This window comes from Gymnoscopelus microlampas (genome assembly GCF_963454915.1).
Source record: "Gymnoscopelus microlampas genome assembly, chromosome: 23".
In the NCBI taxonomy this organism is placed as follows: Eukaryota; Metazoa; Chordata; class Actinopteri; order Myctophiformes; family Myctophidae; genus Gymnoscopelus; species Gymnoscopelus microlampas.
Window position 1 is genome coordinate 3,126,228 of NC_139960.1, and position 24,863 is coordinate 3,151,090.

General features: G+C 40.7%; 1 protein-coding gene across 3 annotated transcripts in view; it reads right to left on the bottom strand.

The window, feature by feature from the left end:
* il17rel (interleukin 17 receptor E-like) overlaps nt 1-24,663 on the bottom strand; it is a 448,078-nt gene extending 423,415 nt beyond the window's left edge. For 2 of the 3 annotated variants that reach the window (XM_084050059.1, XM_084050057.1), the window contains exons 1-13: nt 24,196-24,564; nt 20,827-20,854; nt 18,619-18,771; nt 15,231-15,337; nt 13,829-13,943; nt 13,529-13,573; nt 12,515-12,654; nt 11,700-11,771; nt 10,390-10,444; nt 4,812-4,981; nt 3,825-3,869; nt 3,193-3,250; nt 2,236-2,384 (exon numbers count right to left, since the gene is read on the bottom strand). In XM_084050059.1, coding sequence (XP_083906185.1) covers nt 2,236-2,384; nt 3,193-3,250; nt 3,825-3,869; nt 4,812-4,981; nt 10,390-10,444; nt 11,700-11,771; nt 12,515-12,654; nt 13,529-13,573; nt 13,829-13,943; nt 15,231-15,337; nt 18,619-18,771; nt 20,827-20,854; nt 24,196-24,324 — 1,266 coding nt within the window. In that variant the 5' untranslated portion in view covers nt 24,325-24,564. Of the gene's footprint in view, nt 1-2,235; nt 2,385-3,192; nt 3,251-3,824; nt 3,870-4,811; nt 4,982-10,389; nt 10,445-11,699; nt 11,772-12,514; nt 12,655-13,528; nt 13,574-13,828; nt 13,944-15,230; nt 15,338-18,618; nt 18,772-20,826; nt 20,855-24,195; nt 24,565-24,603 lie in introns of those variants that run through there. The other variant, XM_084050058.1, reaches the window with a different exon arrangement.
* Nucleotides 24,664-24,863: the final 200 nt, after the last annotated feature.

Here is a 24,863-nt window from a genome sequence, read left to right on the forward strand (position 1 = left end):
TCGCATTGTGAGCTTGTAGATCGGCTATTTTCAAGTAGCCTATGTAAAAAACAGGGCTGAAGTGGTTAATGTATGTTTTTTCTTTTTTTTAGTATACAGTAGTAGAGTAAATGTCCTGAGTTACTTTACACCGCTGCGCGTGAGTTCTCTCTCCTGATGTTGGATATAATGCATTTTCTATTTACTTTTAGAGCTGGAGAGACATAGAGACTCCTGTTACTGAACAGATAGTCTCACGAGCCAGACTGTTGTCTCCCACAATGTTGAAATGCTTCCGTCATACGGTCTGGACTGAGCAACGGAAGCTCTGAAGATGATCAGAGGATAAAGCGGATGTGAAGCCTCCTACTATACCCACTTCTGTTTTCCATGAATGCAAGTCTCCATCGGGTGACTAATCGATAGGAAAATATCTCTTTAATAGGCTCTATGCACAGCAGCCATATTGGGAATGAATTGGGCCCCTTCTTTACTTCCTTCACAGGTGTTACCAATGATACTAATTAAGGCTCTGTTCCATTTAGTGTGGCATAGTGGTTGTCTTATTTTATTTTATTTTTTTTAAAGATTTGTTTATTGACAGAGTACAAAGTACATCCATCCATTTTACATTTTATACAACAAGAAAAGAAAAAAGACAATAGAAAACAAAAAGACAGAAAAAAAACAACCCTCCCTCCCAAACCCACCCCGGAATGGCACAATAAACATCATTGACTACAACAATCTTTGCAGTAACAGCAACTTACAACCTCAACCAAGAGGAGTTAATGAAGGCAAAACATCGAGAAAAGAGCCCCAAATTTTGTTACAGGTCTCTGGTTTTCTCCTTACATTGTACAGGATCTTCTCAGGAGTACAATAAGAGGAAAGTTCATTCAACCAATGCTTTTGTGATGGAGAATTTTCAGATTTCCAATTGACAAGGATAACTTTTTTTCCAGCCGTGCTGGCAAGTGAAACAAAATATTTTTTTGTGAAAGTTTACACGAATTAAACTGACATCACCCAATATCCAGATCCTGGGGTCAAACGGTATCTCCGATTCTATGACATCCGAAACAGTGGTTATGATGAACTTCCAAAAATCAACCAAATATGAACAGTTCCAAAGCATATGAGTCAAATCACCCTCATTTATTTTGCACCTCTGGCACATGGCAGAGATATTTCCATCAATTTTATGTAACCTTAGAGGAGTGAAATAAGTCCTGTGAAAAATATTGAATTGCATTTGTCTATGCTTCGTGGAGACCAGGACTATCTGAGCTCTTTCTAAGACGTTACGCCAATCAACATCATCATACGTACATTCCAAATCAGCTTCCCATTTGCGTTTAAGGGATAATTTATTATAGACCAAAAGATTCCTATTTAATATATTGTATATGGAATAGATTAACCCCTTGGTGGAGGAGATAAACGTGCTGAACATATGATCCTCCAGGGGTGATTTATTAGGGATAGACGGGAAATCTATACAGTTTCCTCTGACCCAGTGCCTGATTTGGAGATATTTGAAAAGATTATGATTTGGCAAGTCATACTTAGAAGATAATTGCTGAAAGCTTGAAAATATGTTATTACTATACAAGTCCCCGACAGTCCTGATCCCCTTGTCGAACCAACTCCTTAAAATACCATCAGCAATAGGGCGAGGGATGTTAGGATTGTCCCATAACGGAGTCCTCCTCATATAAGAAATATCTAATCCTAATAGTTTGTGCGATTCATGCCATGCATCAAATGAGCACAACACAATAGGATTCTTTGTTATTACAGAGAGGTTCTTCCTCGAGCCCAAAAAAGGAACCGTCCTCAGAAGAGTGGAGCCCAATTCCTTCTGTTCTAAAGATAGCCATCTGGCCTCACTATTCTCTGCATGTAACCATGGTTGTCTTATTTTCAAGGTTCCATTGTTCCATTTGTACACTCTCAGAGTTAGACACCCACTATAAGGGGCCATTTGGGAACCAAAATGGAGTGTTTCTAGTGAGCCAACATGCACGATATCAGCACCCTGACCAGAATGGAACAGAGCCTTCATTAGTACCATTGGTAACACCTGTGAAGGAAGTAAGAAGAAGCCCAATTCATTCCCAATATGGCTGCTGTGCATAGAGCCTATTCAAGTCTCCATCGGGTGACTAATCGATAGGAAAACTATCTCTTTAATTTGGGGGTCTGTGCCGTGGCATGAAAAAGTTTGAGAAGCACTGGTGTGTAGCCCCTTACCACATGTATAGTGCGTATGTCATCGGGCTGGCACACGGCGGGGGACCCTCGGGGTCCGGTGCACACTCCCACCGAGAAGTTAGCGGTGACCTGTGACAGCAGGGTCAGCTCACAGTGACCTTCTCGCTCCCTCACTCCCGCCTCCCACACTGGAGAGATAGTTGCACAATGTGTTTAAAAGATGACACACCAGTGGTGGAATAAGTACTCACATCTCTTACTTTGTAAATGTATCAATACTGCAATGTAAGTTACTAGTAAAAGTCCGTAATTAAAAAATTCACTTGAGTAAGAGTACAAAAGTATTTGTATGAAAATGTACTTAAAGTACCAAAAGTAGAAAGTACTCATTATGCAAAATGTCCCATTTCACAAGTTTTCAAATGTATAAAAATCTTTTGAAAATTGCAGATCTACAAGCTCACAATGGGTCGGATCACAATGCATCACGACGCATTGTACCTGTACTGTAGGGCTGAAGTGGTTAATTCATGTTTTGTAATGATAATCAAAATCTACAAAGTAATTAGAAACTACATTTTTCAAATAATCGTATAGTCGAGTAAAAGTGAAATATTTGCCTCTGAGATGTAGTGGAGTAAAAGTACTGAGAATTGGAAATACTCCAAAGTAAAAAAAAAGACCTTGAAATTGTACTTAAGTACAGTACTTGAGTATGTGTACTTAGTTACTTTCCACCATTGTGACTGTGACACACACTTCATTATTGACACTGTATTCTGTACAGTGTAGATTGTGGCACAGCATCTTAACCTGTTCAATCCAGGAAAGCATCTGTCTGTGTCATTTTACATTTTATAGATCGTCTCTGTCGGGTGTAAACCTCATATGTCCAAAACTGTTACTTTTCAGGATTCAAATTCTGAAGTAGCAAAAGTAGCAGATCTACAAGCTCAACCCACATCGTCGAGGTGATTTTGTAACAAACGTACCAACCTTGGAATCTCCCCTCAGCGAAAGGACATCTGGTCCAGTTTTGTGAACCCACAGAGAACTGAAAAACACATGTACTATTATAAATACTATAAATAATGGTTAAGTGGTTAAAAGCTAAAATTACAGATGCGTTCCCTGTCTTATGGGTTAACCCATTGAGACCTGAAGCCGATTCTACATGTCTCCTAAATCTCAACAGTATTCTGAAAAACCTATGTTTCTATATCAGTGGTGCTCAATCTTTTTCATGTCAAGGACCCCCACAATTATATGTATTTGGCCGCGGACCCCCATCAAAATATTTTGTTCCAGGGACCCCCCAGAAGAAAAGATTTGGGTTAAAAATGTTCGCTTTAAAAATATATATATTCAAAGATTTGCACACATTTTCACGATTTTTCAAAAATAGCAGATCTACAAGCTCGTAGCGCGGCACTCGGTGCCGCGCTATGAGCTTGTATATCTGCTATATTTGAATAGCCCAAAGTGTAAAATAATGCTTTTTAGCTCAAATCTAAAATTGACACAGTTCCAGGTCTTATGGGTTAACAGAGCAGACATGGATCAAAGTGAAAGTGTCAGCCTGTACGATAAGTCCCATGGACATACAGTACACACTGTACATACTGTACCTTCATACACAGCTGAGGATGTGGATCCACGGTGGTGAATGTTATCTGCAAAACAAACGTTGGCGCCATCCCTCGTTAAACATTTCCTCATTAAGGAATTAAACGTTCAAGTTAATACTCAATGCATGTGGCAATTAATGTGTAAACCCCTCCTACAGTACACTGACCTGTAAGCTATTATATGGACCAGTAAACTACTTATTATATTGACCTATAAGGCATTATATTGACCAGTAAACTAGTTATCATTTTGACCTATAAGGTATTATATGGACCAGTAAACTACTTATTATATTGACATATAAGGTATTATATTGACCAGTAAACTAGTTATTATATTGACCTATAAGGTATTATATGGACCAATACACTACTTATTATATTGACCTATAAGCTGTTATATCTGAACCAGTAAACTACTTATTATATTGACCTATACGCTATTATATGGACCAGTAAACTAGTTATTATATTGACCTATAAGCTATTAAATGAACCAGTAAACTATTATATACTATTATATACATACAGTCAACGACTGATTGACAAAACGTCAGCCTCAACGTTGAATTCAGACACGCAATGCATTTGTTCATGTTTTCTGATTGGTTGTGTGATCATGTTTACATGAACAGAACATGATAAAGGTCTATGATGCAACCACTGAAAACAACTGTTATCGTTGTAATTCTGGCACAAACCGGCACAATTTTGTTGTGAATGTTGAAAACCGGGACATAATTAGTGTTTTGGAGATATTTGTCGGGGACAAATCCCGGCCACAATCCCGGGCCAAAACAGGACAATCCCGACCAAACCGGGACGTCTGGTCACCCTTACCAATCTATACTGTAGTATCATCAGTGTTAATCTAACTCTGAGAGCGCACAAATGGAACCATTTGGTTCCATTTGTAACACACTCAGAGTTACTGCTCGGACCCCACTGGGAGAGGGTTGAAGTGGTTAAAGGGTTAAAATCATGTACCTTTTTCCTGCCAGTGGTCTGGGTGGCATGGGGGCGGGGCAGATCGTCACACGTGCCGTCCTCTCCGCTCTGACACAGCCGTACCGACGCCGGCACCCGGCACGCCGGTTCCCATGACAACGTCTCCTCCACGGGGTCAAAGGTTATGCCGTACCACAGCTCCTCCAGACCTGCATAATGATACATTTAAAAAAAATGAGAAACTTCTAAAACCGTGACAGGAAATATTCATAACAAAGGTCCATGCGTACCTTAAAATGTTTGCGTGCAAGTGTTGTTTTTCCCCCCCCCTACCCTACCAACAGGGTTTAGTTATGAGGTGGCAAGAGTGCACTTTTTTTTGGAAGCCACATGATGATGTATGTGTTTTGTTGAACAACCTTTTCTTTTTTGTATGTACTTGTTTAACTGACTGTATTTGTTTTTGGGCTGTATGCATCAATATTACTATGAAGACAAATTACAATGACAGACAGAAATTTTAAGGTGATATCTCTCAATGTAAATGGGCTGAATAATCCAGTTAAACGGAGCAAAGTCATTAGTAAATTAAAGCGTGAAAAGGCACAAATAATATTTTTGCAGGAAACGCATCTCTCTCAGACGGAACACGAGAAACTTAAAAAATTTGGTTTTAGAAACACTTTCTTTAGCTCTTGTAAATCAGGAAACAAGCGAGGGGTATCGATCTTAATTCCAAATTCCCTAAATGTAGAACTTATAAAAGAGTATATTGATAAAGAAGGAAGATATATCATGGTGAAATGTAAGCTAGAGGGCAGTGTTGTCACTTTGCTGAATGTATATGCCCCTCCAGGGAGTAACAAAGTATTCTTTAAAAATATATTCAATTTGATAACAACGGAATCAGAAGGAATATTGATTTGTGCTTCAGATACAAATAATATTCTTAGCAAATTGGATACAACAAATAACAAGATAGATAAATCTACACAAACAAAAATAATAAACGCCCTACTAGGAGAGGCAGAAATGTTTGATGTATGGCGAGAATTTCATCCGTCTGAGAGAGACTATACACATTTCTCAGCTCCTCATTCTGTACATAGAAGGATTGACTATATATTCATGTCTAAGGGTGACAGACATAGAATAAGAGATTGCACATTGGGCACTACTGACGTATCGGACCATGCTGCTGTTTATTTAACCCTACACCTAGACAGTAGACCGAGAAATACACTATGGAGACTTAATACAGGCATGTTAAATAACAAACTTTTCACTGAAAGCATCAGATCCGAAATAAAGACATATATGCAAGACAATGATAATGGTGAGGTGAGTCCAGTGATACTATTTGATGCAGCCAAATCGGTTCTCCGCGGAAAAATGATTGCTATCACTTCAACTATTAAGAAGGCAAAAGACTTAAAATATCAAAATCTAACCACAAAATTAAAACATTTGGAACAACAACATAAAGACACGCTAGAAATCCAATTACTACAACAGATTAGAGAGGTAAGAAAGGAAATTGATGATGTTTATAAAAATGACCTTGAGAAAAAATGTAGATTCATAAGACAAACATATTATGAATCGGGCCCAAAGGCTACTAAAATATTGGCCAGGCGGCTACGTAAGCAACAGGGTCAGAGCACAATCCATAAAATCAAAGACCCTCAAACGGGAGAAGTATCCAGCAAACTGGACGATATCGAGGGAGCCTTTGAGTCATATTATAAGAATCTTTATACACAACCCCCTCAGGCTAGTAATGAAGCTGCAATATCATTCCTAGATTCCTTAGATTTGCCCTCTATCGGAGAAATGCAAAATAAGATCATGACTGCGGAAATAACAATAGAGGAGATAGATAAGACAATATCTAATCTCAAAGCAAATAAATCGCCCGGCAGTGACGGGCTTCCGGGAGAATGGTTTAAGATTTTTCGAAAAGAACTCATGCCAATGCTCCTGTCATCTTTCAATTTTACTCTAAAGGAGGGGATTATTCCTCCTTCATGGAGTGAGGCAATCATAACAGTGATTCCCAAGGAGGGCAAAGATAAGGAACTCTGTGGCTCATATAGACCAATATCTATTCTGAATGTTGACTATAAAATATATGCATCGATTATGGCGAGACGTTTGGAGACTTTTTTACCTGATTTAATAGATAATGACCAGACAGGTTTCATTTGTGGTCGTCAAACCCAGGACAATATAAGGCGGACGCTACATGTCATGGATCATATAAAACAACATAAGTTAAGGTCAGTATTAGTAAGCCTCGATTCGTTTAAGGCATACGACACAGTATCCTGGAGCTTTCTATTCCTAATACTCAAAAGATTAGGTTTTACGGAGGATTCAATAAAATGTTTCGAGACATTATACACAAAACCCACAGCAAGAGTAAAAATAAATGGTCATCTAACAAACCGGTTCGCTCTGACGCGTGGGGTCAGGCAGGGCTGCAACTGTAGTCCTGGACTGTTCGCGATTTTCATCGAGCCTTTGGCCCAGGCCATTAGAGAAGACCCCGGAATACAGGGAATAACCTTAAAGGACTCGGAGCATAAGCTGGCCTTGTACGCGGATGATTTATTAATATATATAAAAAATCCTGACATATGCCTCCCCAAATTAATGAGCTCTTTAGAAATGTATGGCCGGCTCTCAGGCTACAAACTCAATGTGGAAAAAACGCAGTTACTCTCCTATAATTACATACCTACAGAAGAAACAAAGGAGTGTTTTCCTTGCAACTGGAATTCAAAAGCAATTAAATATTTGGGAGTATGGTTGACTAAAGACCTGTCCAAATTATATGAAGCAAACTATCAACCCATAATCACTCAAATCAAAAGAGATATAGAAAGATGGTCTCTGTCACCCTTGGACTTAAGTTCTAGAATAGAATCAGTTAAGATGAATGTCCTTCCTAGAATATTATATCTTTTCCAATCTTTACCGGTGGAGGTACCTGTCAAACAGTTTAATGAATGGGATAAAATGGTATCCAGATTTATTTGGAATGGAAAAAAGCCAAGAATCAGATACCAAACATTACAACTCCCTAAAGAGAGGGGGGGTATGTCCCTGCCGAATCTGAGGGAGTACTATTATGCGGCACAAATAAGACCTTTAATATGTTGGTGTGATAAAGATTTTGAGTCAAAATGGAAAGATTTGGAAACTAAATCAATTGACATCCCTATCCAGACATTAATTGGAAGTAAAGAACAGGCTGAATCCTACCATGCCACTTTAGACCCATTCACAGTATTCACTTTAAAGATATGGTTCAAAATCGTTAAACAGAACAGAATGGAGAGGACAATCAGGGTGTTGAGATGGCCCGCTTTCGACCCAGATTTTAAACCTGGACTATATGATCGAACTTTCAGGGGGTGGGCTCGAGATGGTTTCACCTCTATGTGTAATATCATGGAAGGCAAAGAGCTCATGAGTTTTCAAAAAATGAAAAATACATACGATCTAACCAGTCAAGATTTTTTTAGATATCTACAAATACGACAGTACTATTTAGGAGAGGTGAGGCCACTGGAGCCTGAAGCTTTAAATGGGGATCTTATTCAGGTATTTACCCAGGCCTATAAAAAAGAGTCCAGAAGAACGGTGTCAAAATTATATAAGGGCCTGGTGTCAGCCAGAACTAACTCCACAGAGTATATTAAAACAAAATGGGAAAAAGAGTTAGAGATCAATATTTCTACAGATGAATGGGAAAATATGTGTAAAACACAATATACGACCACTAACTCAAGAATGTGGAGGGAGTTCTGCTGGAAGAATTTAACCCGTTTTTTCATAACACCTAAAATTAAATCAAAACAACTGAAAACAGATCAACCATGCTGGAGACAGTGTGGCCACATGGAAGCGGGTCACGCTCACATATTCTGGAAATGTCCCAAAATTAAAAAATATTGGCGAGATATTCACGCCACCATAGAGACTGTTCTTGGTTTTGAGATACCTCAGACCTGTACCTTGATGTTGTTGGGAAATATTCCTGAAGATTTCTTGACACAGGACAAATATCTAATCAAAATCTTTCTAGCAGCAAGCAAGAAAGCGATCACGCGTCGCTGGTATCAACAGGATCCCCCAACCAAAGACAACTGGATGGACATAATAAGGGAAATATATTCTATGGAAAAACTAACATTCACACTTAGACTACAAGAGGACAAATCACACAAATACTGGGAAAAATGGTCTTTACTTTTTCAGCCCATGGACATTGTATAACCAATATGTAACAGAAATAACTAACAATTGTAGAATGCAGCCTTTTTCTTGTGTGTATTTTTTTTCTTTTTTCTTTTTAGTGATATTTTATTTCTTGTGTTTTAGTACTGTTTTTCTGTTTGTTTTTTTTATTTCAAGTATGTGTATCTGTCTTTTGAAAATGTTTTGTTCCAATAAAAATTGAGTTAAAAAAAAAAAAAATGTTTGCGTGCAATTCATTTCTTCCTGAAAATATTCAATTTGTAACTTTTTTCCTTATTATTTTTTTTTACATCAACATCCACAAAGAAGGCAAATATTACGCTGGGGTAAAGGGACCTAATGTTTATTGAGAACAATCTTGAATTTTCACTGTGTATAAAGGCATCAACCGAAATCAGGCATCATATGAATAGTTTGATTCAAAATACTGATAAATGAAAATAATACAGTTGTGTTGCTCCTTAACGTGGCCCTATGTAACTTTTTTTGTAATGAATGAAATGTAATTTTGTCCATCTGTACGGTAGAGTATATATATGGTTGTATTTAGTCTCCCTGCTCTTCTAGTGAGACTTTTAGATCGTGTCAAAGGTCAGGTCTCACCTAGACACAGGATCTGACACGAATTTTGACCTGATGTTTAAGATTCATTTATTTATCCCCTGAGCAAGCAGGCAGGCTCTATTAGCTCAATGGTAAAAATGTCAGGACTTGCACAGGAAACCGGGTTTAAATCCGGGATAAAAGAGGAAAGTTACATAGTGTAGCTTTAACTACAGTTCACAGTGCAGTGCAAGCCTCACAAAGTCAATGTAGGATACACAAGGACACAACATTAGGTGTGGTCAACACAATCCACAGTTGACACAGTAGTTTTATCGTGCAGGAAACAGTAAAAAAAGAAACCTACAAGAGTTTCGCGTAATATACAATTTCAAAATCCATTTCAATGAAAGAGACTACAAGCTCAAGAGGTGTTGATTTTAGAGGCGTTGTGCACCAACGTTATGAAACGTCAGTGATACATGCATGCTACCAATCTATCGCCATTAAGACATAAGAAGTCAGTCAGGTCATAATGTACCCTGGCATTAAGACATTAACCATCTGCACTAAGCCATTCAAACCGGGAATGCATCCGTGTCATTTTAGATTTGAACCACTTTAACGTTTATTTTATACTTTGGCTATTCAAAAATAGCAGATATACAATCTCATAGCGCGTCCGTCCACCAAATACATATACTTTTGGGGTCCTTGACATGAAGGAGTTTGAGCACCAGTGATATAGCAACCTAAGTTTTTCAGAAAACATTACTACAAGAAGTAAAGTCAGGTCACAATTACTCACGGTCTTTGAAGGGACACATCTGTACCCTGGGCGCATCCATCACTGCTGACCAGCCCTGCAAAGCAGTCACATTTTAGACACAGTGATAGTGGTCAAAGCAGTCACGTTTTAGATAGAGATAGAGTCAGTGATAGTGGTGAAAGCAGTCACATTTTAGACGGAGAATAGTGATAGTGAGGGGTAGTGGTAAAAGTAGTCACATTTTAGACGGAGATAGACACAGCGATAGTGGTAAAGATGTGTTTTATCTTTTAACCATGTACGTTAATTCTAGCCTCTCGATCGTGGGCAGCATTTTTCTATATGTTTATTTTCTATTCTTTTTTTAAAAGTGACTGCACAGATGTACTGTACTTCTCTTCTGGGTTTGGCTACATGTCGTTTCTGCTTTGTAGGACAAAAGCGTTGAATGGAAGGGGAGATTACCTCAATGCACAGACAGGGTAGCCTGGGATCGATACCATTTTCGGTTTTCTGATCCGTTCTGGAGCGGAAATAACTTTACGCCATCGGGCGGGCGAAACGAAGCGTGCTGTGCACCCAAAAAGTTCCCCTAGTTTAAAATGTTTTTTTTAGTTTGGTATAATCGTTTTGTTTCTTTTCGTATAGCTAATAATTTTTGCTACCCGGGGCGGAGAGGGTTGGCAGCCCAAACCACTTCTTCTGTGAGGAAGAACCCAAAAGCTACAGACTGCGGTAAAACCTGAAAGGAGGGTTTAAAAATCCATCAAGGCAGAATGAGATGTTCTTGCCCAGCAGCAATGACGACGCAACGCACAGAAGAATGCCCACTTCTGGTCAGACGAAGGACGAGCCAGGCCGGAGGCAACCCACAGTGCCTGCCTAGAGCCTCCTAGTGTCACCAGCACCTGCTGCTAACATCTCACCATCCACCCTAAGCCCCCAAGAGACAGTGGGGGCAGTAGCATGCCACTTGAACACAGGCCGATCTGATCAGCCTCGGTCGGGTCGCCTGGAGGAGGGTGTCTGTTGCAAGACCCGAAACACCCAGTGACTTCAGGTAACAACACTGATGATGTGTCCAAGTTTGTGCATCGGTAGATGTTAACTTTGCTATGTCCATGTTTTATTCTAACTCGTAGCGTGACTAGCGAGACTAAAATAATTGATTCGCATTATGTGGGGGAACAAAAACAATCCAACGCCAAACGAAACCCACCACCGGAAACCCTTTTTTTTCTCTCTCCTTTTTTCTAGACCGGATTTAGAATGCAGTTTTAGAATGAACACCAGGCTTTCCTCCGTTGTGGAAAGCCTGGTTTTACAGGGCAGGGTACACAGGTGATTACCTCAATGCACAGACATGGCACCGGTCTGGAGTACATCAGAGTGACGCGCTTCACAACTTCCTCTTTCCGTATCTGCAAGACAAACATTACCGTTGATCTTTTGTGTGTGTCTGTGTGTATGTAAGCGTATATATGTGTGCTTACAGTATATTTCAAATGTGTACAGGCAGATGTGACTGATGCAACACAACGTACAGCTCATCGCTTTATCTTTTTTTTAATGAATGAATGTGATTGACTGACTGAGTGACTGACTGACTGCTGACTGTGAGGTTCAATTCATAAAGGTCTCACAGGTAGTTTGTGGTATTACCTGTGTAGGCCCTATAAAGAGAAGAATGCATTCGCCATCTGTTTTGAATAAGGGGTGTCATGTTTTGCAATTAATTAAGCTTACATAGACTATTTCTGTTATTAAGGCTTTGTGATTTCTATCAGACTGTGCAGGGCAGAGGCGTCTAATCTCTGAATTAGGGTAACCACATACCCTGACTGACTGACCAAATTAATGAGTGAGTGAGTGAGTGAGTGAGTGAGTGAGTGAGTGAGTGAGTGAGTGAGTGAGTGAGTGAGTGAGTGAGTGAGTGAGTGAGTGAGTGAGTGAATGAATGAATGAATGAATGAATGAATGAATGAGACTGACTGACTGACTGACTGACTGAATTAATGAATTAATGAATGGTGTGGCTGACTGACTGACTGACTGACTGACTGACTGACTGACTGACTCTTCAAGTCGATGTTGCAGTGTCGTGTTAATAACAGTATTAACAACAGTATGGTCGTGTAAAAAATGCAGTGTCAGAATATGGTACCAGTGCGTAGGCTCCGGTGTCTGTGCAGACGTAGTCTTGATGACAGAGACGCACGTTGTAATCCTTGTCTTCCAACATGTCCGACACACTGACACTCATCTGCTTCCCGTCTGCATGCAGCTGGTACTGCAGCCTCCCCGCTGAGAGACAATGAAACAATAAACCACTTCAACCACAGAACAAATTAAACACAAAAACAATCAAAATCATGGGTCTTTAACAGGGGGTCCCGGGACCTCTCGGGGTCTACTATAGGGGGGGGGGGAGGCTCCACATCTTTGTGTGATAGGACGTTTTTTTTTTGTACATGAAATGTCTGAAAATATACATTAACATGAATCACATATTAGTAGAATCAACATATTAATAGAAAGGGTAATATGTAAACAAACAAACAAAAACAAAAAAAATTGATGTCAAACAAGTCTATGAAGCCATCTATGAAAAAGTTTAATCTCCAACACAATTTTATACAATATACTAAACCGGGGCACCGGTCTACTCCGGAACAATGCAAGTCGGAAACGATGCAAATAGGGATGCATGCCCCACCTGGTTATGCAACACCCAATACCCCTTGTACCCGTTGTCAGACTCAGACCTGTTGTACCCATCTGTCGGTTTGTGTCCCTTTTATGCCCATATATATGGAGATCTCTGTATCTGTCTGTCCCTTTTTATGCACAGTTATTACACAGCTTGTTTGAATGATTGATTCTGATTGGTCAATCACATAATTCAGCTGTGTGTTATTTCTGAATAATGACCACTGAGCACAATAACAGACCGCTGTCTAATCAAAGACCATGTAAACAAACGCACTTTGTCATGTATAGCTAAACTTTGCGCTCAATAATGTTTTTGAAAAGATTTGAAGCGAGAAATAGACAATGCAGTAACTGAATATTCATTCTGTTTTAACAACACTTCCCGTTGTTTTCCGAGGCGACTCGTTGCACTGGACGCACCGTGACCTAGCATACATGAATGTACTGCTTTCATTTCAAAACTTACTGATGCATTCTGGGACATGGCTTCGAAGATCTCCACTGCTGCAGTCTGTTGAAAGACAAATAATAATGAATAATACATATATCATTATTATTATAATTATTATTATGTTGTTGTATTGTAACAATAATAACCAGGAGAAAATTGAAATTGCTATGTAAAACAGTATTTGTTTATTTTATGTATGTGTAATGTGAATTTTGCAAGTGTGTGTGTGTGTGTGTGTGTGTGTGTGTGTGTGTGTGTGTGTGTGTGTGTGTGTGTGTGTGTGTGTGTGTGTCTCTCTCTCTCTCTCTCTCTCACCAGGTACAGTGTAGGTGCTGGTCCAGGTGACTGTACAGTAGTTTGGTACCGTCTTCACAGTGACTCGTACCTGTTGACCTGGCCTGACCTCAAAGCAGTCGGCTTCCATTTCAACCTTTTGGACCAATTAAAACGTGTCACATGACCGCCCCATACATCCTTTGTAATAAGGCAGCCTTTACATCATCACTCTGTCTCCAATGAGTAACATAACTCACTTGCTAGTCTCCAGCGTTGCCAGATTTTGTGAGAGAAATAAGCAACCAGGTCTATGAACACAAGCCCAAAAGAAGCGAGCCCTTCACCCTTTAAACATATACGTTGGCTATTTGAAAATAGCCGATCTACAAGCTCACAACGCGTCGCAATGCGACGCGTAGTGAGCTTTAATTTAAAAAATAATATTTTTTTAAGCATTTTAGCAACTCAAATCTTGTATGCAGACAAATACATATTAATTTGGGGGCCCTTGACTTGAAAATGTTTGAGAACCAGCCCAGGAAACAAGCCCAAATCAGCAACTTTAGAGAAAAACAAGCCCAAAGTTGCTTATAATAAGCCGACATGGCAACACTGCCTAGAGTCTAGACAGGTGCCAGAATGTTATAGACTTCTGCAGGGTTGGTTCACTTCTGAGGAACAAGGAAGAAGTCACGGCATTTTGGGTGTATTAAGAGGGGCTTAGCTTATCAAAGCAAATCACTACTGTTCCTCGTTGCTTTATTGAATTCATCAGAACTTGTGCAACAGTTCCTGTGAACATTGATGGCAACAGACCAGCTCACCCAACACAGCTACAGCGGTGAAAGAAGTACAAAAAGTAAAAGGCTCTGTATACACATTTGTACTTGAGAAAAGGTACAAAAGTATTGGCATCAAAACATACTTACAGTACCAAGTAAAAGTACAGACAATTTATTTCTACCAGTTCACAACGCATCGCCCTGCTATTGCAAATGCCTAATAATAAAAAATACAAAAATATTAATAATAATAATAAAGAATATTAAAACTAAACTAGCAGATCTACAAGCTTGAAATGCATCCCATTGCGAAGCGTACGTGAGCTTGTAGATCAGCTATTTCCACTATAGCTGTATTTTTGTATTGTATCTGAAAATGTGTGTCCTCAAGTAGTCTTGTGTGGTCAGACTGTTGCCTCCCACAATTTTCAAATGCTTCCGGTCTGAGATTGTGGAATAGTTGTCTGGCTACGCAAGACTAGTCCTCAAGTAAAGTAAAGTACAGTGCTTGAGTAAATGTACTTAGTTACGTACTTTACACCCATTGGTTCTGAAAATGGGGTTCTGCAGTGAAATACATATCATTTTGGGGGTCCTTGACATGAAAAAGGTTTGAGAACCACTGCTTTACACCACTCCACTGGTGCAGAGATACATACCTGCTGTCCAGCCAGTCTCTGTCTGGACGCTCTGGAGAAACCCAGGGCTTGACATCGTCCCAGAGTTCCAGCACTGTCCACACAGATGGACACTCCATGGACAGGCTCTGGAAACATAAAGGGACATTGTATTAGGATTTAGGAGACACAAAGGAGACTCTTTGTGTCGCCGGTCATCAAATGGTTGGCTTAGGAATGTGACAAAAAACAGAATTCAAGTCTCCATGGGGTGACTAATCAATAGAAAAAAATGGGTGAACTATCCCTTTAAAGCCCTACTTGATCATGGACATAATGAGGTGTCCCACCCGACAGAGACGATATTCAACTTTTCCCCCACAACCCTGTTGTAACTCTGAGGAACCCCTAGGGGTCCCGGACTCCCTGCTGAAGACCCATGGATTAGACCTTAACGGAGAGCCTTGGCGACATGTTGTGTCGATCTTTTGTGTGTGTGTGTGTGTGTGTGTGTGTGTGTGTGTGTGTGTGTGTGTGTGTGTGTGTGTGTGTGTGTGTGTGTGTGTGTGTGTGTGTGTGTTTTTTGCATCTTTCAAGGAAGTGTGGATCACAATGATTGGTAAAGGAAGTAGTAGACACGTACGTGGCTATGTCTGGTTAAATGGACCGACCAATAAAACCACAGGGGGTTCCCCCTTCAGCCCCCCCTCCCCCTTGTTTCAGAGGAAGTCAGGGAGATGTGTGTGTGTGTGTGTGTGTGTGTGTGTGTGTGTGTGTGTGTGTGTGTGTGTGTGTGTGTGTGTGTGTGTGTGTGTGTGTGTGTGTGTGTGTGTGTGTGTGTGTGTGTGTGTGTGTGTGTGTGTCTGTGTGTGTGTGTGTGTGTGTGTGTGTGTGTGTGTGTGTGTGTGTGTGTGTGTGTGTGTGTGTTTGAGCCTCGGTTACGCAAGTTTGGGTGTGTTTGGGTGTCTGTACAAATGTCTGTGCAGATCTTTATATATCCAGCACTGGGTTGCCAGTGGGAACCCAGTGTGATGTTTCATGAACAAACATGGCTACAGTACAGAAGTGCCATCTGTTCAAATCACCTGTATTTGTGTTGTACTGTAGTGATGCTAATGTATGCATGTGGCCTCTGTGGTATAATGTGCATGTTATGGCCAGTCCACACCTAAAGCCCGGTCCACACCAATGCCCAGTTGCATACCATTTGAGGTTAATGGTTTGTAGTTGCAAGGAGTTGCAACTCAACTAGTTGCAACTGCAACTAGTTGCAACTCCTTGCAAGTCCTTGCTACTACTTGCAACCATTATGCTCAAATGGCAGCGGTCTGCAACTGGTCAGTCCAGAGCGCTGCAATTTCTTGCAACTGGTTGCAAGTTGCGACTACAGTAGTTGCATTGGTTATGGACTGCCTAGTTGCAACTAAACCGTTTTAGATACCGTTGCAGCGGTGTGGACTGACCAGTTGCAGACTGGTGCCATTTGGAGATGATGTTTGCAAGGAGCTTCAGTTGCAAGAAGTTGCATTGGTGTGGACTGGCCTTTAGTTGCGCGCCGGTGTCAACAACAATAGCAGATCTACAAGCGCCGTGCTGCGTTGTGACGTGAGCTTGTAGATCTGTTATATTTGGTGCACAATATCGCGTGCACCAACCAGTGTTGTTGTATGTCATATTGATTTTATCTTTTAAATTTGAGAACGAGAACAACACATGATTACAGTGTGGGTATACAGGAAGACGTTCTGTCTCTCTCATAATTATGCCTTTACTAGCTGATAAGATCTATATTAAACACTGTCACCTCCCAACAATAAATTAAATATTTGATCACAAAATAAATCCCTTTACACTGCTGTGGATACACTGACATAATTCACATTGTGTTCTCTCTCACACACACACACGCCTCAGGTAACATCTCCTGCACTAGATTAGCTGTGGTTGTTTCCTGGAAAGAGAAGAATGTATGTTCTCATACACCTACCAGACCCTTCACATTGTTCACACACACACACACACACACACACACACACACACACACACACACACACACACACACACACACACACACACACACACACACACACACACACACACACACACACACACACACACACACACACGCCTCAGGTACATTAACATCTCCTCCACTAGAGTAGCTGTGGTTGTTTCCTGGAAAGAGAAGAATGTCTGTTCTCACACACCTACCAGACCCTTGGGGAATATTAACTATTTACAACCTGATGCGGAAAGGCATAGTATGCCCTGTGTTTACATGACAACACAGCAGTTATCAGCCACTGGAGTAGTGTGGTGGTGTTTACCTGCACACATTGTCCTCTCACTGTTTTGTATTTGTTTGTTCTGGTAGTCGGGGAAGTTTTTTGACTACCAAAACAAACAGTGAAAAGACCAAAATACAGTGGGAGGACAATGTGTTTCTGCAGGTAAACACCACCACACTACTCCAGTGGCCGATAACTGCTGCTATAGAGGGACACGATGGGTACAAATTATACCGCCGCAGTTCAAGAGATTTGGTGTAGTAAACGAAAAAAAGCCGTCCATGTACAGTTGCACTTGCAACTCAGGTCCTTTTTACTAGACTAGTACAGGACAGTAACCTACCGGTGAGATGCAGCGAACGAACACGTGTGTCTGTCCTCACACATCATGCGTACCAGTGAGGTGTAACAGAGTGGTTATGTGTTTACATCATGGTTTACAGCATGTGCAGTGGTCTAAAGTAACTAAGTACATTTACTCAAGTACTGCACTTAAGTACACTTTTGAGGATTTTTTCCTTTTTCTGGAGTATTTCCCATTTTCAATACTTTTACGTCTACTCCAGTTACATCTCAGAGGCAAATATTGTACTTTTACTCCACTACAAGTACAGCTTTAGTTACTACTATGTTTTGTATTATTACAAAACATGCATGAACCACTTCAGCCCTATATACATTTCGGCCATTTGAAAAAAGCCAATCTACAAGCTCACAATGCGTCGCGATGCGACGCATTGTGAGCTTGTAGATCTGCTATTTTCAAAAGATTTGTATACATGTTGAACTTGTGAAATGGGACATTCTGCATAACGAGTAGTTTTACTTTTGGTACTTTAAGTATATTTTAATGCCAATGGATTTGTACTTTTGCTCAAGTCAATTTTGATTACCGGACTTTTACTTGTAACAGAGTATTTCTACACTGCAGTGTTGATACTTCTACTTACGTAAAAAAATTGAGTACCGGTACTTTTTCCACCACTGATCATGTGTACCAGTGAGGTGTAACAGAGAGGTCGCATCATGCGTACCAGTGAGGTGCAACAGAGAGGTTGCATCATGCGTACCAGTGAGGTGTAACAGAGAGGTTGCATCATGCGTACCAGTGAGGTACAACAGAGAGGTTGCATCATGCGTACCAGTGAGGTGTAGCAGAATGGTGACTCTGAGGTACAGCGAACACGTGCGTCTGTCCTCACACATCATGACGGTGGACAGACGGACGTTGTGGAACACAGCGGAGGAGTTGAAGGCTTCGGGGGAGGAGCTCTGGCACGGAGGAGGGAACAGGACTAAACACACAAACATACAGATTAATAGCTGCTTCAGTCATTCAAGCAGCCTAATGTCAGTGGTCTTTTTTTCATATCAAGGACGTGATTCGAGCTTGTAGATCTGCTGCTTTTGCTTTTTATTTATTTTTTAATCCTGAAAATTAACAGTTTTGGACATAAGGAGGTTTCCAGCCGACAGAGAGCACATACATGGTTGACAGGGGTCCCACAGGACACTCCACTTGGTCCGCTTCTGTTTTTCCCTCCACGCCCAATCCCTATATGGCCGATCTACAAGCTCACATGTAAGCTTGTAGCTCTTTTCTATGCTATTTTCGCCATGTTTGCCCCAGTGTAGGGACGCTAAGGTTCAAGTAGTTAACCACTTAAACCCTCCAAATCTCTTCACCAAAAATTGTCGATTTACAAGTAACAAAAGGGCACGTTGTGAGCTTGTAGAGCGACTATTTTAAGCAAATATGAATGCTGGGGTTCAACTGGTTAAACAGAACATTTGCCTTATAATTCTTATGAGAAACTAAGCTCCAAACATACTGTATACTCTATTCCAGTGGTTCACAAACTTTTTAGCTCAAAACCGAAAAGTCAAATTTGACGTTTGCCCGTGAGCCAAACTAGTGAAAATAGCAGGCGCTTAGATCTACAAGCTCCCAATGCGGCGCACATTTTTATATATTATATTTTCACTACTTCTTAAACTTAGTTTATTTATTTATGGGAATTCTTTGATTTTGTATATTTTATTTTAGATTTTTTTTTTAATTGTTTGATTGAATTGGTGTTAAATCTTTTGAAATAATAGTTAAAGTTTTTTTAATCTTTTGAAATAATTATATTCTCTTTACTGTAGGAAACAAAAAGAGGGGGATATTTACTGGCGACCCATAAAAATTGGTCCGCAAACTCAAACATGGGCCCCGACCCACTGTTTGGGAAACAGTGCTCTATTCTGATAGAATGAGAATGAAAACCTAGATACCGGTAGTAAATAAAAAAAAGGAACCATGCAAGAGGAATTATGACAGAGCTCATGGAAAGTAAACATCATAAAAATGGATGCACCGTCGGGTACGTTTTGACACATAATATACGTCACTTTGCTTCCGTACGGTAGGCTATTAATGATTAAAGGAACATATAATGGAAAATATATGATGGCTGTAACGGAAACACATCCTGCTATGACAACTTGATGTCCTCACGTCACGGTAAATACACTGATAGCTCACACCGTCATTAAGTTACAAACGTCACCATGGATCTCTCTCTGTCTGTAACCTCAGGCCTATAATAGTATCTGTGTTCTCACTATATACATCACAATGTCTCCATATCTCTATGTACAGTAACCTCTGTGTCCCTGACATCACAATGTCTCCATATCTCTATGTACAGTAACCTCTGTGTCCCTGACATCACAAGGTGATGACGCAGCCGTCATTCTCTGTGCTCTATTTCAGTGGTGCTCAACCTCTCCAGGCCATGACCCTCCGAAATAATCATATTTGAACTGCGGACCCCCAAAATAATCTTATTTGAACTGCGGACCCCCCGAAATAATCATATTACATTTGAACTGCGGATCCCCAAAATAATCTTATTTGAACTGCGGACCCCCCGAAATAATCATATTACATTTGAACTGCGGACCCCCAAAATAATCTTATTTGAACTGCGGACCCCCCGAAATAATCACATTTCATTTCAACTGCGGACCCCGAAAATAATCTTATTTGAACTGCGGACCCCCCACCCTGACAAGCACAAATAGCTGATCTACAAGCCCACAACGCCTCCCAACGCGAGGCGCTGTGAGCTTGTAGATCATCTGTTCTGATTTTTTTGCATTTTTCTTTAGATTACTTGGCCAATGTTTGACCTCTCTCTCTCTCTCTCTCTCTCTCTCTCTCTCTCCCTCTCTCAGAGAGAGAGGGAGAGAGAGAGGTAGATTCTGCATGACGTGGACTCTTGCCTGAATTCATTTAGCATAACATTGCCGTTGTGGATGCATGCAGTGAGCGGCATGCAGCTTTTCATCCATTATATACTCACAGTGTCGCTTGTTCTTGCATTGTAGACCCTGCAAGAAGGAGAGAGGGGGGGGGGGGGAGACAAGCTTTCATTGCATGTGTGTATGAAATTAATCTGCAGAATCTGCTCTGCTTTGGCAGAAGAAAAAGAACAGTTGCATTGTGCACTAGAGAACAAAACAAGGGCAGGTTAGAGCTACAAGCCTATGAGGGGTTTCCCCCGGAGCAGAGTATTCTCCTGTCACATCCTCATTGCTTGCTCAGGTGGGACAAACAGCCTGCATACACAGTAAAATGCTCAGTGTTCATTTAATTCCAAGAGTGTAAATGTAACCAAATGGACCCGTAATAGCTGCATTTGGTTACATGTAGGCCTAATACACTCTTGGAGTTAAATGAACTGGTATGTGTGAATTTGTGGACAGTGTAGCCTACAGCTACCGTATTTATATGCAAATGTATGCTCACGTTTGGACTTGCAGTAACTAAATACATTTACTCAAGTACTGTACTTTTTTTTCGGTATTTTTAATTTACTGGAGTATTTCTACTCCACTACATCTCAGATGCAAATATTGTACTTTTTCTCCACTACAATTATTTGAAAACTTTACTTTGTAGATTTGTATTACAAAACATGCATTTTTTTCTAAATTGCAGTATTGATACTTTTACTTAGCCCCTTAAACCCCAGCATCTGTATTGTGGGGAAACAGATTGAATGTTGTCCATCGGCTATTTTCAGCGAAAGCTTTCCCCACAATAACAGAAAACAGAAAATAATTACTAGTATTGAGCCCTGAGGGACTCCGGTTACCCATATGGGGTTTAAGTGGTTAAGTAAAACATTTGTAGGAGTACTTTTTCCACCACTACTCGCAGCTACATCCTTGTTTATCAGTCGTCCTGCAAAAAAAGTATTTCAGATATGTCACACATGTCCAAACCGAGGCCTTGTGTTTGTGTTGAGTGACAATGTTCTGTTTGAAGAATGTGCCACTTATGTACAAAAGCACTTGCTGCGCACCTGAATCCAATTCTGATCCAATTAGGATTGGCACACCTGAATGCAATCAAGGCTGAGTCAGAGACTAGCAGAGCTTCATCCAGTGAGCAGAGCGTCCCTGAGCAACACACAACAAGACAAGAGCTCTGCCCTTTTCTATGTTTGTGTGTGTGTGTGTGTGTGTGTGTGTGTGTGTGTGTGTGTGTGTGTGTGCGTGCATGACGCAGGTGAGGAACTATGTCTGAGTTGTATCAAACCACTGTTGCAACGAGGTCCCTTCCTCACAACGTATATGTATCACTCAGGGCCGGTGCTAGGCAATTTGGCGCCCTAGGCAATATTTTTCCTGGCGCCCCCCCCACCCCATTTAAAAATAAGAGCACTTCAGTCTCTTTTAAACAGAAAGTAATTCAGAGGATAGGAGCCTATCCTATGTCTGACATCGCCGCGCCACCGTTTTCTGCCACAGCGCCACCTAGAGCCTGCCTAGGGCTCTAGGTGGCTGCTGTGATTTTTACTTCATGGAGCGTTGACAAGCTGCCAAGCTGTGGTGGCCAAGTAGGTTATCACCCGTTTCCAGATTGTAGATCTGCTATTTTAGAACAATTTTAGAAAGTGAAAGTGAAATGAAAATAAGAGCTTCGATCATGTGAATAATACGTAGGCTACATTGGCTCCACATGTTCTTATTTTACATTTCCTGGAAAGCAACAGTTTGGTAGATCTGAGGTTTCCACTCCGACAGTGACGATATCTAAACAACGGGACCCGATTCCTAATGCATCTGACGAGCATGACGTCTAACTTCCTGGGGAGGTTTCCCTTTCATTTTCTTTATGTACAGTTATGAGTCATGTATCCCGTTCATTGAGTTACAGAGAGATGTAAGCCTCATGTGCACGTCACACTTGGTATTTCATTAATATCAATAATTGATTAATGTATTATTGTTATAATAATAATTATTAGTAGGAGTAGTAGTATTAGTATTAGGCAGGCTAAAGCAAATATGTACTGTAGGACTATGTGTTCAATAGGTTAATAGTACAGAGAGAAAAGGCGAGTCTTGAGTGATGACTTTAAAAGGTGCTATATAAATGCACCATTTACAGAAAAAAATATTATTTCGGTTTCTTACTTTCATTGAGAATGTGTGAGCTAAGCAGTCTAGCAGTGGCTTGAATGAGACGTTGCTATTGACTTTAAGAAGCAGGTATAGATCTGGACATTTGTCAGCATGAAAGTGGAAAGAGATGCTGTGCTTTGCAAAGAGTCTCGTGCAGTAGCTCGTATCGACCACTAGTAGTCCTACCTGACTACAGGCTGTAGCTACTGTAAATGTCTCAATAGAAGAGCAGCGAGACCACCTCCAACCACTGCAGTTAACTGTTAGGTATTATTGTATTCATACAGATTGATTTGAATAAAACTGTATTCACTAAAAAAACACCCTTTGTCAACCTCGAGGGGGGATGTTTCTCCAAATTCCAATAAAAAATGACTGTAAAATGATGATATTGAAATTATTCATACATAAATGATACATTGCTGGCAAACGATCGGGTAGTCTATAATAGAGAACCTTTTAATGCATATATCATTTTTCCCCCTTTATTTTATCCCTTATATTATGCTTTTAAATGCTTTTCATGTCTTGAATTGCCTTGTGTCACTTTGATCTGTCTTTGTTGTTCTTTGCCGAAAGCGTAGGAGTTGTGGTTGTGGTGCAGTCAGAAACATGTGGAGAGTTATGTTTAGTGTTATTTTAACCTTTATGTTTAGTGTTATTTCAACCTTTATGTAAAGTTATGTTTAGTGTTATTTCAACCTTTATGTAAAGTTATGTTTAATGTTATGTTAACCTTTATGCTGGCATGTCCAGAATGTGAGTGGATTTTGCCTAAGGGCTTCCTTACAGATATTAGTGTGTCAAAATCATAGAAAATGCACATGGGCAGCAGTAGCAGTGGCCTAATAGTAGTCAGGGTTTTATTTGTAGAAATAGTGATAATAATATGGGTATTTTCTTTTTTTTTCTTTTACTTAAGCCCTAAATACTTTTTTGTAGCAAAATAGCTGCTCTAGAAGCTCACAATGCATTGTATCATGTTGCATTGTGAGCTTGAGCAATCAAAAACAGTGGCTTAGATTCACAGCTATCTCCCCCAGGAAATCCAACCTTGCTAGAGGTAGTAATAGTAGTAGTAATAGTGATTTTTACACATGGTTTCTCTCCGGTCCAGACTGAAGGTGAAGGTGTGTGTGTGTGTGTGTGTGTGTGTGTGTGTGTGTGTGTGTGTGTGTGTGTGTGTGTGTGTGTGTGTGTGTGTGTGTGTGTGTGTGTGTGTGTGTGTGTGTGTGTGTGTGTGTGTGTGTGTGTTTTACCTGAGAGCAGCGTGTGTCACAGTGGTCCATCCTCTCCAGTATTCCGGTAGGTCCACCACGGGTCACCACCGCCATGGCCAGAATGACCCACGCCAGAGGCAGGCCCACGGCGGCAGGCCATCTGGTCATCTTCTACTGACCACAAATACACACTCTGTCTGTCTGTCTGTCTGTCTACTAGTCTGACTGTCTGTTTCTCTCTGTCTCTTCCTCCTGTACTGTCAGACTATCTTTTTATTTCTGGATCAGCTCTGGTAGCTGTGCTCTGGTTCAGAAGCCAGTGGAATGGGCTCTCTATCCAGGAGGTATTGGGAGTGGAGACAGCAGCTCTCTGGTCCAATAGCCAGTGGAATGGTCTGTCTGTCTGTTTGTCTGACAGCAGTGCAGTCGAGGCAGAGCCAAGCACACACACACACACACGCACACAAACACACCCGCCGATGCACACAGGAGCCAACATGATGACTGTCTGACTCTGACTTTAAATGGAGAGCGCAGAGCCCTCTAGGGCTTGCCCAATGGAGGGGCGGGGCTTCACAGTACTGTGTGTGTGTGTGTGTGTGTGTGTGTGTGTGTGTGTGTGTGTGTGTGTGTGTGTGTGTGTGTGTGTGTGTGTGTGTGTTTTCTCGTGAATATACTGAATGTCCACATAATCGTTCCTTTCAACA